Source organism: Onychostoma macrolepis, chromosome 20, assembly GCF_012432095.1.
Source record: "Onychostoma macrolepis isolate SWU-2019 chromosome 20, ASM1243209v1, whole genome shotgun sequence".
Lineage (NCBI taxonomy): Eukaryota > Metazoa > Chordata > Actinopteri > Cypriniformes > Cyprinidae > Onychostoma > Onychostoma macrolepis.
Genome location: NC_081174.1, coordinates 32,366,885 through 32,382,758, shown reverse-complemented (window position 1 = coordinate 32,382,758; position 15,874 = coordinate 32,366,885). Strand labels below are relative to the sequence as shown.

Below are 15,874 nucleotides of genomic sequence, written 5' to 3'. Positions count from 1 at the left end.
TCTGCTCAGACCCTGACGTGACGCTAAACACTTTTCCACGTCAAAGACAGTTTTTACACATATGAGCGCCGACGTGAATTTAATCGCACACACTCTCTAAGATCAAATCTGAGCGTACACACGCTTTATAAAAGCGGCCCCATGAGTGAATAATGCAGACACGAGCAGCTGCAGAAGACGCTCATGATTCCTCATTACAAACGCTCGTTTATCACAGAGCTGCTGTCTGCTGAGGAACGGCCCTCAAACCGAGGCTCACACCACTGACACGGGGATCATATGATCATACTGTCCTCATGTACAAAACAAGAGCGTGAACATTCAGATAAAGATCTGCGGTGATTTTACCGAACAGAAAATATCACACAATATTTATGATCAATAACAATGTAAAGCAGCTGTTTTCTATGTGAATGTGTTAAACTGTAATGTATTTCTGTGATGCAGCTGTATTTTCAGCATCATTACTGCAGTCTTCAGCGTCACATGATCTTCAGAAATCATTCTAATATGCTGATCTGCTGCACATTTCTGAAAACATTTGTATTCATCAAGGATACATTAAATTGATCAAAAGTGGCAGTAAAGACATTTATAATGTCACAGAAGATTTCTGTTTCAAATAAATGCTGTTGTTTTGAACTTTCTATTCATCTGTGAATCCTGAAAAATAAAATGTATGACAGTTTCCACAAAAATATTGTGCAGCACGACTTGAACATTGATAATAATCAGAAATGTTTGTTGAGCAGCAAATCAGCATATTATTATGATTTCTGAAGATCATGTGACGCTGAAGACTGCAGTAATGATGCTGAAAATACAGCTGCATCACAGAAATAAATTACAGTTTAACACATATTCACATAGAAAACTGCTGTTTTACATTGTAATAATACAATCAATGAGTAATAATATTTCAAGAGTTCTTTCAAAAATATTGAAAAATGTAATTATCACTTTTTGTTATAATAATTATTACTTAATTATTGAAACTTCTGACTGGTAGCGTATGTGATACACACACAGCGGAGATGTGTTCAGCAAGCATATGTTAGTGGAGTAAAGCAGCAGAAAGACCGCAGTCACGACGGATCTGATTCTCACGCAGTTAGTTCCCGATCTGCAGGGTCACGGTGGGCGGTAGATTGAATTATTCCCACCACGCCCCGAACACAAGAAGATGACACGACACGGATCGTCATCTAAGCGCCTGATGATGAGAGCGCCGCTGTAATTACGCCGGTGGACTCCTTTAATCAATCATCCCGGCGAGGCTGTTTATGGGCCGGAGAAAGTCCCGAGACCCCCTTTCCCACCCGGCACCGCTGGCTGATCCATGTTCGTTAAATGCACATTAATCTGAATTTGGCAGCGTAATCAACAACCCAACTGGAGTGTGAAATTGAATTCTGTGGTGGAACACGCCGCCGCAGCTTTTATGCAAGGGCTGCAGAAAAGGAAGGTGCCACAACATCAGTTCATCACAATGAGCGCGAGCGTGCCCGAGGTCCCAAGTCTCCGAGCTGGGGGCCTTTAACGGTCCGCGATTCCCAACAGCGCCCGCAAAACGCTGGGCTCGCTGAAAGTGACCGAGTCAAGCTGAATGAGAAAGAAAGAGGTTCATTATGACGCCGCTGAGCCGAGACTGATGGGAGCGTGGCCTGAATCACAGCCAAATCTCACACACACACACACACACACACACACTCACGACTGTGCTGCTCAATACAGTCGACATACAGTACAACGTTGCTGCGTACATCAACCGAACACGCCAGAAACACGCTCATATTTCACCCCAAACATCAGCAGAAAGAAACATGAAAGTACATGCAGCTTAATGCAAATGAAGAGTTTGTGCAGCATGGCATTATTTTCATGGCATATTTATGCACAAATTTCTCATTAATCATTAACACGGTGAATTTAGATCTTTAAAAACACACTGAATGAGGTGAATTCGGTTACAAATGTTAAATGATGTTCAGATCAGACAAAGGTTTGGGGGACGGAAATATTAACAGTATTCAGTTTTTAACGCAGATTCTGCAGGGGGTGTACATTTATGTTGCTGTGTATCAAGCAGTTATTCAGTGGACTAATGCATTTATAATGCAGACCGTGTAAATGCAGCACTCCTTGATGTTGAATATTTATTTTTATTATTGAATATTGAATATTTATCATGCACTTTTGCTGCCACAATATATTTAAATAAAACAATGGATCTGTTTTAGAATAAAATAAGTTTTTGGAGGTGAAAATGTGTCATAAAGTAAGAATTTAAAAAATAATTTCTTCTGATTCTTCATGAGATTCACCTGATGATGGTAACGGCTGGACTAAATACAAAGAAATATGTAATTATTTTAAATGAATGTTGCTGATTCTATGGGAATGTAAGTTATTTTACTATCACTGAGATACTATTATAGTTTTTATTAACCAGTGTTTGTATTATTAACTATCTCATTTTTTATTTTCTGTTTTCATATTAATTTTCGCTAAAGTTTTAGTAATTTTCTTTTGTATGTTTGTGAATTTTTGAGAAATGTTGCCAGGCACACTGCAAAAAATTATTTTCTTACTTAGTATTTTTGTCTTGTTTTCTAGTATAAATATCTAAACATTCTTGAATCAAGATGCATTTACTGTACAAGTAAAATGATTTAAGATATTAAGACTTGTTTTCTAAAAAAAAAAAAGTTTGTTTAGTTTTTGCTTAAAACAAGCAAAAATATCTGCCAATGGGGCAAGACATAATCTTAATTCAAAGGCTAAACGATTATTTAATGAGAATTTGTACATATTTATTCTAGAAAACAAGACAGAAATACTAAGAGAATCATTTTTTTGCAGTGTAACTAGCTGAAATAATATTTCAGATTATGTTTATTTTCGATAATGTTTACTTATGTTTGTTTCAAATAACAATGTTTTAGTATACTATAATAACCCTGATGTAAATCTATGTTGCACTATATTGAGGAAGCGGCCTCATACACTTCTGATGCGTGCGGATGTCTTACAGTAATCCTGAAATATCTTTGAATTGAAATGACAAGAGCGCATCACAGCTCAGAGCTCAAGCGTGTGTAAATGAGGGTCTGCGATGAGCCGCTGTTATCGGGGAGATGCTACGCTTCCGTTAATTGATTCCTGCACCGCTCTCATGAGTAATTCTGTGTCTCCGGCCGCTGCGCTCTTTTCACGGGTGAGTAGATTAAGAACTGACACCAGATCCATCACGGAGCCGGTGCTGCGGAGCGGTGGTGCGACCTGCGAGATAATACGCCCTACACGGCCTGCGGGTGAGGAGCGGACAGTGCATCTGCAGCCTGCAAGGCTTCCACTGGAACAATGCGGCATTTGTACAGGAACGGAAGAGAGGCGCATGAACTGAGCTTTAATGCAATGTAAAAACACCTGTCAAATGCATCAGATTAGATCTTTAAAAACACACTGGATGAACTGAATTCATGCTGTTTTAAAATAAAATATTTTTCAGAAAGGACGAAGGTTTTTTGGGGGTAAAATTATGCTTAAAAAAATTCTTCATGAAGATGGTAATAATAGGACTAAATACAAAACAACATGCCTTTTTAAATGCATCTTTCAGATTCAGGGGGTGTAAATTTATGCCGTAATATATTGAGGAGTTATTCGGTGGTCTAATACACTTCCAGTGCACAAAGCAGATGAAATGAAAGGTAAAAGTATTTGCCAAATGCATGAAATCACACATACTGAGATTACTGCACTGAGTTTAATGATGTGGAGATTCTGCAGATGTAAATTTATGTTGTAATATATTGAGGAAGTGGCCTAATAGTCTTCTAATGCGGAAAGTGCATGAAATGCAGCACTCCTTAATGATGTTAAAGTAACAGTTCACTCAACAATGAAAATTCTGTCATTAATTACTCACCTCATGTCGTTCCAAACCCGTAAGACCTTTGTTCATCTTCAGAACACAAATAAGATATTTTTGATGAAGTCTGAGAGCTTTCTGACCCTCCATAGACAGCAATGCAGCAGAAATATTCCTTAATATCTTAATTTGTGTTCTGAAGATGAACGAAGGTCTTACGGGTTTGGAACGACACGATGGTGAGTAATTAATGACAGAATTTTCATTTTTGGGTGAACTATCCCTTTAATTTTTATTGCGCATTTTTACTGCCACAAGATGTTTGAGCAAAACAATGGATCTCCTTGGAGCCTTTTAATCCAAAATCTGTCATGCAATGATCTCTGAGCAGACAAACTGCATTTGACCATCACATGTTAATGTTGCATCATCAGTAGCGGTTCACTTTGGCAAGTCTGGATTCATCTTGCATTGACTGTGCCAGGAAATCACACAAACCAATAGAGTGAATGCAACCCTAGTGCACTGGTGCATTTTGACACGATGCCCCTGCAGAACAATAAAAGCCAAACCCATCATTAGAAGGAAGCCGATTTTATCTTTACCTTTACGAGCGAAGACGTGTTCTCGGATAATCTGGGGTACGTGTACGAGCTGTATGGCCCCTGCGGCGCAGCTCTGAATGCGCTGATGCCGTACGGCAGGCTGGGCTCCTGCAGGCCTGACCCCGATCGCGAGCGCTGCCGGATGGCCGGCTGGGGGCTCGTCTGACTGATGTACGAGGACTTGGGCCTCTTGTCGTAGTCGTCTCTCAGTCCCGCTCCGTATCCCCAGTCTCCGTCGGGATAGTTCATCTGCTCGCTGTGGATGGAGACGCGTGACGGCGTTCCCAGCGCATGCTCCCGGTAATCCTGGCTGGATCCGCCCAGAGAGGCGCGGTAGTATTCCCTGCGGCCTCCCATGGCCATCTCGACGGTGGACAGCCGCATCTTGCTCTCCAGGTAGGCGTGGTAGTCGGGTGGCATCTTGGCGTAGTCCGAGGACTTCTGCGGCATGGCGTCGGGATAGAAGGGGCTGCGGATGGGATGGCCGTTCTGTCTGAGAGAGAAGCGGTAGTGCCGTCCATAGTACTCGCTGTCGTGGACGCCTCGCTCTCGGTACGCCTCTAACGAGAAGTCTTTACTGCTGTCCAGGTCGCACGAGAAGCGGCCGTAATAGTGTCCGAAGCCGTTCTCCTCCGGTCCGCCGGTGTTGGACGTGGACGTGGACGCAGACGCTGGTTTGCTCCCGCCGGCCTGATGGGCTCCAGGCGGACTCTCTTTCCTCAGAGAGTTGGAGCGGGTGACGGAGATGCTGTCAAACTCCTCCAGCAGGCCGTTGATGGAGGCATCCTTGGGCGGCCGGCTCCCGCGGACGATGGTCTGCAAAGAGAAGGCAGGAGAGTCTGTGAGAGGCACAAAATCGAACAAGAAGGTCCAGGCCTGAGCGTTTCACCACCTACAGCGGAGGCCAAAATGATTAGAACACTAGTATTTTCAGCAGCTAAAAATGGTTTTAAGTCAGTTATTTCTATCTTTTGCAATTAACAATTTTGCAATTAATGTGTTAGTAGGAAATATCAGTTCACATTTCCAAGCATTCATTTTGCCATTAATTGTAATAATCCAGTGATATTTTTGTTTTCCACACAGAGATCTGATCTGATCATCATCAGTCTGTCTGGAATAACATGAAGAAACTGAGAGAACAAACTGAGACATTACATTTACATTTAGTCTTTTAGCAGACGCTTTTATCCAAAGAAACTTACAAATGAGGACAATGGAAGCAATCAAAATCAATAAAAGAGCAACGATACACAAGTGCTATGACAACTTAGTCTCAGTTAGCATAATGCAGTACACGTAGCAAGGTTTTTTACATTTTTTATTATTATTTAAAAAAAAAAAAGAAAACCGATAGAATACAAAAAGAATAGAGCAAGCTAGTGTCAGAGGCCTTTTTTTTGCTTTTTGTTGATTGTATAATAAATAAAAAGAAAACAAATAGATAGAATACAAAAAGAATAGAGAGCTAGTGTTATTTTTATTTATTTTTAAGAAAACAAGCAGTTAGTAAATGAATAGAGCACAAGTCTAAAAGGGACAAGTTTTTTTTTTAAAGCATATAATTAGTATAGACTAAATCCAGAAGAACTGTGTCTCAAGACGCTTCAAAAAAGCTGCAAAGCTACAGCGCTGTTAACAGTTTTAGGCACTTGTGTAAAAACGCTGTAAAATGAGGATGCTGTCAAAAATAATGTCATAAATAGATTTTCTTTCTCAATTAACTTCTATTAACTAAATAAATCCACATTTGTTGTGAGCATGCTTTGTGTTTAAAGCAGGTTTTGTCCTCGCTGCACTTGAGCAGAGTTTCTCAGGAGCTTCGCAGGAGGTTTCTTGAAGCGTCTTGAGACACAGTTCTTCTGGATTTAGTCTCAGTTTGTTCTGTTTCTTCATGTCACTCCAGACACACTGATGATGATCATATCAGATCTCAAAAATCTCACTGGATTATTACAATTAATGGCTAAATGAATGTTTGGAAATGTAAAGTGATATTTCCTACTTGACACACTACAGCAGAAGATAGAAATAACTGACTTAACCATTTTTTAGCTGCTGATAATACTAGTGCTCTTATCATTTTGGCCACCGCTGTATATTTTGACAGAGTCAAGCAGCAGTGGGAGTGGGATCAGAAAATGTTTGGCAGTGGTGCTATCACGAGCCGAGCCTGAATAAAATCACAGCGTTGCTCATCTCATCCCACTGCTGCTTAAGCACGTTACACAGCTGCATCGTGACTCACCGCAGAATAAAACACTGAAACAGACCCAAAATATAAGAGTGGCACGAGCTGAAAAGCCAGATGGAAGGTTTTTCCCAAACTAGTCTTTCAAAACTACACTACAATTACATGAGCAGATTTAGAAAACGAGTCTTCATATTTTCCATACAGATTGAGCTAAACCAGGTAAAAGCCAATCCCACACACACACTTCTTTTAAGAACTGATCACTGAAAGGTACTTTGGGGAACCAAAAATGGTTCTGTGGTTTTTTGGCATTGCTGTAAAAAAGACCCTTTAAAACCTTTACCTTTATACAGTATCTATTTGCATTTTTTCAGAGTAACTGCTGCTGTATTCACAAATTGTGATTGTTTACTATGTAAATGATCAAATCTTAAAAGAAGAGACTATATTTCTAGACATTACTGTACAGTATGTGACGTATGCAGCTCCAGTAAAGAGCGGCCACTGTGATCTTGACCTGCATCTGCAGTATAAAAACTCTCTGACCTCATTTAGTTGCTGCTGCGGCTCTTTAAGTAACATCAGATGACCTGATGGAAAACTAGTACAAAAGTCCGGAGGTTCTAGATCACAGATGATCTAAAACACAGTGTTTTAAGCATGCAGTAGAGTTTAGTTCCAGATGCAACTGTCTGTCATCAATCAAAACACCTTGATGAGATCCTTCAAATGGATTTAAACTCTGGTCACATTCAGCTGTGAAACTTCTTTAAGATCCAGCCAGAGCTACATGAATCTTTAAAAAAGGTTTTCGATTTCTCATCATAGGTTCTTTAGATAAATGTTTTGGTTTGATGGTTTTTTGAAGCATCAAAACATATTGTACATGCTTTTCTAAAGAAGCAAACAACTCTGTGGATCTTAAGAACCTTCTTCTATGGCTTCATGCTGTAAAACTCTTTTGGTTTTGATTGATCTTCTGGTTGATTTCTTTAATATGGGGACAAACTCATGCATAAGAGTGGCGGGCAATGAAACACAAACATGAGACACAGCTGAGACCAGAATGAGATCTAAGCAATTGGAACACATTCACATGCACATCATTTTCAGATGACGATCCATATTAAACCTTTACTCAGAAGCTCTACAGATGAGCAAAACACAACCGGATTCTCAATGTTTAGTGTGAAGCTCAAGAATCCACAGATCAGAAGAGCTGGAACGTGTGGTCAGGTTAAGAGAAAGAGAGGAGCTAATAAACGTCACAGTCTGAGTTTCAGCACAGGAAGAGGAAATACATCTCCTGGGCGGGCCAGTGTCCTCCTCACAGCAGCACTACACGGAGTGTCATCCATCTCTTTAATGTGCGTGTCACCACTGCGCTCTGAGCTCAGTCCATCTGAGGAGAATGTGATCGCAGGCCTTTACACCTCTTATCCTCTATACAGCCGCTAACACTTACTCACTCACTCGCTCACCCTAACACTCACATTCACTCACACTAACACTCACTCACGCCAAGACATTCACTCACGCTAACACTCACACTCGTTCACACTCACATTCACTCACACTAACACTAACACTCATTCACACTCACTCACACTAACACTCACATTCACTCACACTAACACTCACTCATGCCAACACATTCACTCACGCTAACACTCACACTCGTTCACACTCACATTCACTCACACTAACACTCACACTCGTTCACACTCACATTCACTCACACTAACACTAACACTCATTCACACTCACTCACACTAACACTCATTCACTCACACTCACGCTAACACTCACTCACAGTAACACTCACATTCACTCACGCTAACACTCATTCACACTCGTTCACACTCACATTCACTCACACTAACACTAACACTCATTCACTCACACTCACGCTAACACTCACTCACACTAACACTCACATTCACTCACGCTAACACTCATTCACACTCGTTCACACTCACATTCACTCACACTAACACTAACACTCATTCACACTCACTCACACTAACACTCACATTCACTCATGCTAACACTCACTTACACTCATTCACACTCACATTCACTCACACTAACACACACTAACACTCACGCTAACACTCACTCACACTCATTCACACTCACATTCACTCACACTAACACACACTCACACTCACATTCACTCACGCTAACACTCACTCACGCTTCACACTCGTTCACACTCACACTAACACTCATTCACACTCGTTCACACACACTCACGCTAACACTCACTCTCACTCACACTCACACTCACACTCACACTAACACTAACACTAACACTAACACTCATTCACACTCGTTCACACACACTCACACTAACACTCATTCACTCACACTCACGCTAACACTCACTCACACTCATTCACACTCACACTAACACTCACATTCACTCACACTAACACACACTCACACTCACATTCACTCACGCCAACACTCACCACACTCACACTCACGCTAACACTCACACTCAACACTAACACTCATTCACACTCACACTCACACTAACACACACTCACACTAACACTCATTCACACTCGTTCACACACACTCACACTAACACTAACACTCATTCACTCTCACACTCACATTCACTCACGCTAACACTCACACTCATTCACACTCGTTCACACTCACACTAACACTAACACTCATTCACACTCATTCACACCTCACTCACACTCAACACTAACACTCATTCACTCACACTCACGCCAACACTCACTCACACTCATTCACACTCACCACACTAACACTCACATTCACTCACGCTAACACTCACTCACCCTAACACTCACATTCTCTCACGCCAACACTCACTCACACCAACACTCACATTCACTCACACCAACACTCATTCACCCTAACACTCACATTCACTCACAGTAACACTCACATTCACTCACGCCAACACTCACTCACACCAACACTCACATTCACTCACACCAACACACACTCACACTCATTCACACTCGCTCACACTCACACTCACACTAACACTAACACTCATTCACACTCATTCACACTCACTCACACTAACACTCATTCACTCACACTCACGCTAACACTCACTCACACTCATTCACACTCACACTCACATTCACTCACGCCAACACTCACATTCACTCACGCTAACACTCACACTCATTCACACTCGTTCACACTCACACTCACACTAACACTCATTCACACTCATTCACACTCACTCACACTAACACTAACACTCATTCACTCACACTCACGCTAACACTCACTCACTCACTCACACTCACTCACACCAACACTCACATTCACTCACGCTAACACTCACTCACACTAACACTCATTCACACTCACTCACCCTAACACTCACATTCTCTCACGCTAACACTCACTCACACTAACACTCACATTCACTCACACTAACACTCATTCACCCTAACACTCACATTCACTCACAGTAACACTCACATTCCTCACGCTAACACTCACTCACACTAACACTCACATTCACTTACAGTAACACTCACATTCCTCACGCTAACACTCACTCACACTAACACTCACATTCACTCACACTAACACACACTCACACTCACATTCACTCACGCTAACACTCACACTCATTCACACTCGTTCACACTCACACTAACACTAACACTCATTCACACTCATTCACACTCACTCACACTAACACTAACACTCATTCACTCACACTCACGCTAACACTCACTCACACTCATTCACACTCACTCACACTAACACTCACATTCACTCACGCTAACACTCACTCACCCTAACACTCACATTCTCTCACGCTAACACTCACTCACACTAACACTCACATTCACTCACACTAACACTCATTCACCCTAACACTCACATTCACTCACAGTAACACTCACATTCACTCACGCTAACACTCACTCACACTAACACTCACATTCACTCACACTAACACACACTCACACTCATTCACACTCGTTCACACTCACACTCACACTAACACTAACACTCATTCACACTCATTCACACTCACTCACACTAACACTCATTCACTCACACTCACGCTAACACTCACTCACACTCATTCACACTCACACTCACATTCACTCACGCTAACACTCACATTCACTCACGCTAACACTCACACTCATTCACACTCGTTCACACTCACACTCACACTAACACTCATTCACACTCATTCACACTCACTCACACTAACACTAACACTCATTCACTCACACTCACGCTAACACTCACTCACACTCATTCACACTCACTCACACTAACACTCACATTCACTCACGCTAACACTCACTCACACTAACACTCATTCACACTCACTCACCCTAACACTCACATTCTCTCACGCTAACACTCACCACACTCATTCACTCACACTAACACTCATTCACCCTAACACTCACATTCACTCACAGTAACACTCACATTCCTCACGCTAACACTCACTCACACTAACACTCATTCACACACTCACACTCACATTCCTCACGCTAACACTCACTCACACTAACACTCACATTCACTCACACTAACACACACTCACACTCACATTCACTCACGCTAACACTCACACTCATTCACACTCGTTCACACTCACACACTCACACTAACACTAACACTCATTCACACTCATTCACTCACACTCACACACTAACACTAACACTCATTCACTCACACTCACGCTAACACTCACTCACACTAACACTCACATTCACTCACGCTAACACTCACTCACACTCACACTCACACTAACACTCACTCACACTAACACTCATTCACACTCGTTCACACTCACTCACACTAACACTCACATTCACTCACACTAACACTCATTCACACTAACACTCACATTCACTCACGCTAACACTCACATTCACTCACGCTAACACTCACTCACACGAACACTCACATTCACTCACGCTAACACTCACTCACACTCACACTAACACTCATTCACACTCACATTCACTCACGCTAACACTCACATTCACTCACACTAACACTCACATTCACTCACACTAACACACACTCACACTAACACTCACATTCACTCACGCTAACACTCACTCACCCTAACACTCACATTCACTCACGCTAACACTCACTCACCCTAACACTCACATTCACTCACCCTAACACTCACATTCACTCACACTAACACTCATTCACACTTGTTCACATTCACTCACGCTAACACTCACATTCACTCACCCTAACACACACTCACACTAACACTCACATTCACTCACGCTAACACTCACTCACACTCACACTAACACTCGTTCACACTCACTCACCCTAACACTCACATTCACTCACACTAACACTCATTGTTCACACTCACTCACTCACTCACTCACTCACTCACTCACTCACCCTAACACTCACATTCACTCATGCTGACACTCACTCACACTCATGCTGACACTCACTCACACTCACACTCATTAACACTCGTTCATGCTCACACTCACACTTACTCATTCACACTCACTCACAAACACTAACACTCACATTCACTCATGCTAACACTCACACTCACACTAACGCTCATTCACACTCACTCACTCACACTTACTCATTCACACTCACTCACAAACACTAACACTCACATTCACTCATGCCAACACTCACACTCACACTAACGCTCATTCACACTCGTTCACACTTACTCATTCACATTCACTCACACTAACATACACTAACACTAACAGTCATTCACACTAACACTTACAGAAACTCATACTAATACTCACTCATGCTAACACACTCACTTGCTCACACTCAATCACACTAACACTTATTCACACTTACGCTCACTCATGCCAACACACACTCATACCCACTAACACTCACTTCATGCATATAGAGTGATCTTGTACTGGGTGGTTGCTAGTGTGTTGCTATGCAGTTGCACAATAAGGTTATTTATGGGTTTGAAAGTGCTATATAAATAAAATTTACATATGTTAAGGTTACTACAAATCATCATTCTGTCATCATTTACTTTCATTTACCTAATAATTTGTTCAAACCTCTTTCTTCAGTAAAACTACATTGGACCCCATTTTCTTTCATTATGTCAGACACAGAGACATTTCTCAAAATATATTTTGTGTTCAGCAGAAGAAAGACATGAGGGTAAATGATGACAGAATGATCAGTTTTGGTGGACTATTGAAATGATTAAAAATGCTTTAAAAGTATAAAACTCTCTCTGTTTTAATGCAAGGCGCTGCAGAGTGATGTTTGTAATTGTGCTGCTGCGGAGACGGCTGGAGGTGACGGAGGTTAATTATGTGTCGAATCTCTGTCATCTGCCTCACTCCTGTGAATGAGCTGGCCGTGTTTGGGCCGTTTGGAGGTGTTAGCATTAGCTCTGTATGACAGCAGCCATATTTCAGCGGCCGCGTCTCCGGTCTGTCGTGTGGCGATAAGCTGCAATAGATCCAGCGGTGGCGGTGTGGCGTTGAGCATCTCGAGGAAAGCGCGGTACGGCCTCGTCCGCAGATAAGCCAGTATTAACCTTGAGCTTAATGAAGTGTGCGGTGGTGTGACGTAATTAATGACTCTGCCCTCGGCTGCTGCGCTGCTGACTGTGCTTCCTGCGTACAGTACAGCCGGCCAATGACCACGCAGCGTCCGCCGGCATACAAAAACTCCAACCGCCAATCAGACGCGTGTGCTATAGAGACAGAGCGACATGCGTCATAATCTGAAAACCACGCCCACCAGGGGGACAATCCAACGCTCTCCATTGACTTTGTATTGCGGGAAGCTGCCTCCTTGTCATTTCTGACTTACAACAAAAAACAGAACAATGTCTAAAAGCTGCTGTGTGACTAGGTGTACAGCAAACAAGCTAAAAAACCCAGAACTACGTTTTTATGAGTGTCGACCCAAAAAAACAAGCGTTTAAGGACACAAAAGTAGAGCGCAATGTGTTATAGTACTCTGAGAACTACACCCACTGGAGGGAAACGTAATCGGCAACAGGAACCATTCATTATTTTAACCATGTCAAAGCATTATTTCACCAACCGATGTGAATCTGACAGGAGGAGATATATTGAGAAACTACATTTTATTGGTCTATGTCAGAGCCCCTTTTCCTTACCTTCTTTTGTTTGAGAAATGATCCAACTGAACGGCCCGACATGAAATACCCTGACATCTACAACTATATGTGTCCTTAAACGCTCATTTTTGGGGTCGACAGCTTATCAAAAATGTAGTTCTGGGTTTTTTAGCTTGTTTGCTGTACACCTCGTCACACAGCAGCTTTTAGACATTGTTCTGTTTTTTGTTATAAGTCAGAAATGACAAGGAGGCAGCTTCCTGCAATACAAAGTCAATGGAGAGCGTTGAATTGTCCCCCCCCCCCGGGTGGGTGTGGTTTTCAGATTATGACGCGTGTCTCTATATCTGCATTGACGTCATGGAGATACTGTTCCAGTATTTCACAAGCACACTGTAAATACACTACAGTAGCAACATGTTTACCTCAGCACGTATATGATGAAAAACTGAAAAACTGTTATATTTAAATTTATTTGTATAGTGCTTTTCACAATACATGTTTCAAAGCAGCTTTACTGAAAATCATGATGTTAATATTTATAATATCTTATAGTCACATTTAACAGATTACAGCTGGGCGATAGTTTACATTTTGTGACGAAAAAAATTTAATAAAAAAGTTTAGATATTTTAGTATTGAATATTTGTTAATATTTTGAATTAGTTTTTATTTTTACATTTTAATTTTAGTTATAGTTTTAGCAAATTTGGTTGTGTATTTTTATTTAATTTTAGTAGTTTTTCTTTATACATATGTATGCAGTTTTTTTATTAATTTTTTATTTTAGTTTTTTAGTACAGTGAGTTAAACTAGAATAGAATAGAATAGGTAAGTGCTAGTATTAATTGGTCAGGTGCTGATGAAACACAAACACACACACACACACACACACACGTTCGTTTTTGTGAAAAGTGGGGACATTCCATTAGCGTAATGGTTTTTATACTGTACTTACTGTATGTGCTATTGCCCTACACCAACCCTTCACCTAAACCTACCCCTTACAGGAGACTGTGCATTTCAACTTTCCCCAAAAAAACCTCATTCTGAGTGATTTATAAGCGTTTTGAAAAGTGGGGACATGGGTCAATGTCCTGAGATGCCACCTTCACCTTGTAATACCTGCCATACCCTCGCCATTATACACATCTATGTCCTGACTTTTCACAAAAACACACTCACACTCACACACACACACACACACACACACACACACACACACACACACACACACACACACACACACACACACACACACACACACACACACACACACACACACACACACACACACACACACACACACACAGACGTGTATCTTGCTGCCACTTGTAATTTGCAGAGTGAATGTTTGCTAAAGCAGAATCCACACACGCTGCATGTGAAGGGTGTGTTTGACTATGTATGTATGTGGATAAAGTTGGACATAACTTTATATAACGAGCTAATAAGGTTTAATAAGGTCTAATAAGATTTAATAAGAATGCATGTAATTTTACTGTACAATGATGGCATTATCATATGATTTACAATGCAAAAACATCTACATGTCATTTACTGTAACTTACTGCCAGTCAAATTATTTTTGCATGAATTTAACGAGGTTTTCAAAGTCCATATTCTAAAATAAGGATTTTAAATCTTTGTTTCATAGAATGATTGATCTATTTATTGACAGAATATTTCTGGTTTGATAGCAGCCATGAGAATGAGCACAAGATCATGATCTGATTTAGGAAATGTTTCCACAAATGAAGGATGAGAGGAAAATCTCACGCAGTCCAGAGACGACTGATTCCTGCAGAGAGAAGATCAGAGCTCCTCTGCTGCCATCTGCTGCTCATCGTCACACACTGCACACGCTAACACACACACACACACACACACACACACACACTACATCATCATCATCATCTGCTGCTCATCGTCACACACTGCACACACACACACACACACACACACACACACACACTACATCATCATCATCATCTGCTGCTCATCATCACACACTGCACACGCAACACACACACACACACACACACACACACACTACATCATCATCATCATCTGCTGCTCATCAC

General features: G+C 41.4%; 1 protein-coding gene across 4 annotated transcripts in view; it reads right to left on the bottom strand.

Annotated features, from left to right (window-relative positions):
• The window catches only part of pak5 (p21 protein (Cdc42/Rac)-activated kinase 5), a 58,656-nt gene that overhangs the window by 12,204 nt on the left and 30,578 nt on the right, over window positions 1-15,874 (bottom strand). For all 4 annotated transcript variants that reach the window (XM_058755084.1, XM_058755086.1, XM_058755085.1 and 1 more), the window contains one exon: window positions 4,480-5,295. In XM_058755084.1, the coding sequence (XP_058611067.1) occupies window positions 4,480-5,295 (816 nt within the window). The remainder of the gene's footprint in view (window positions 1-4,479; window positions 5,296-15,874) is intronic.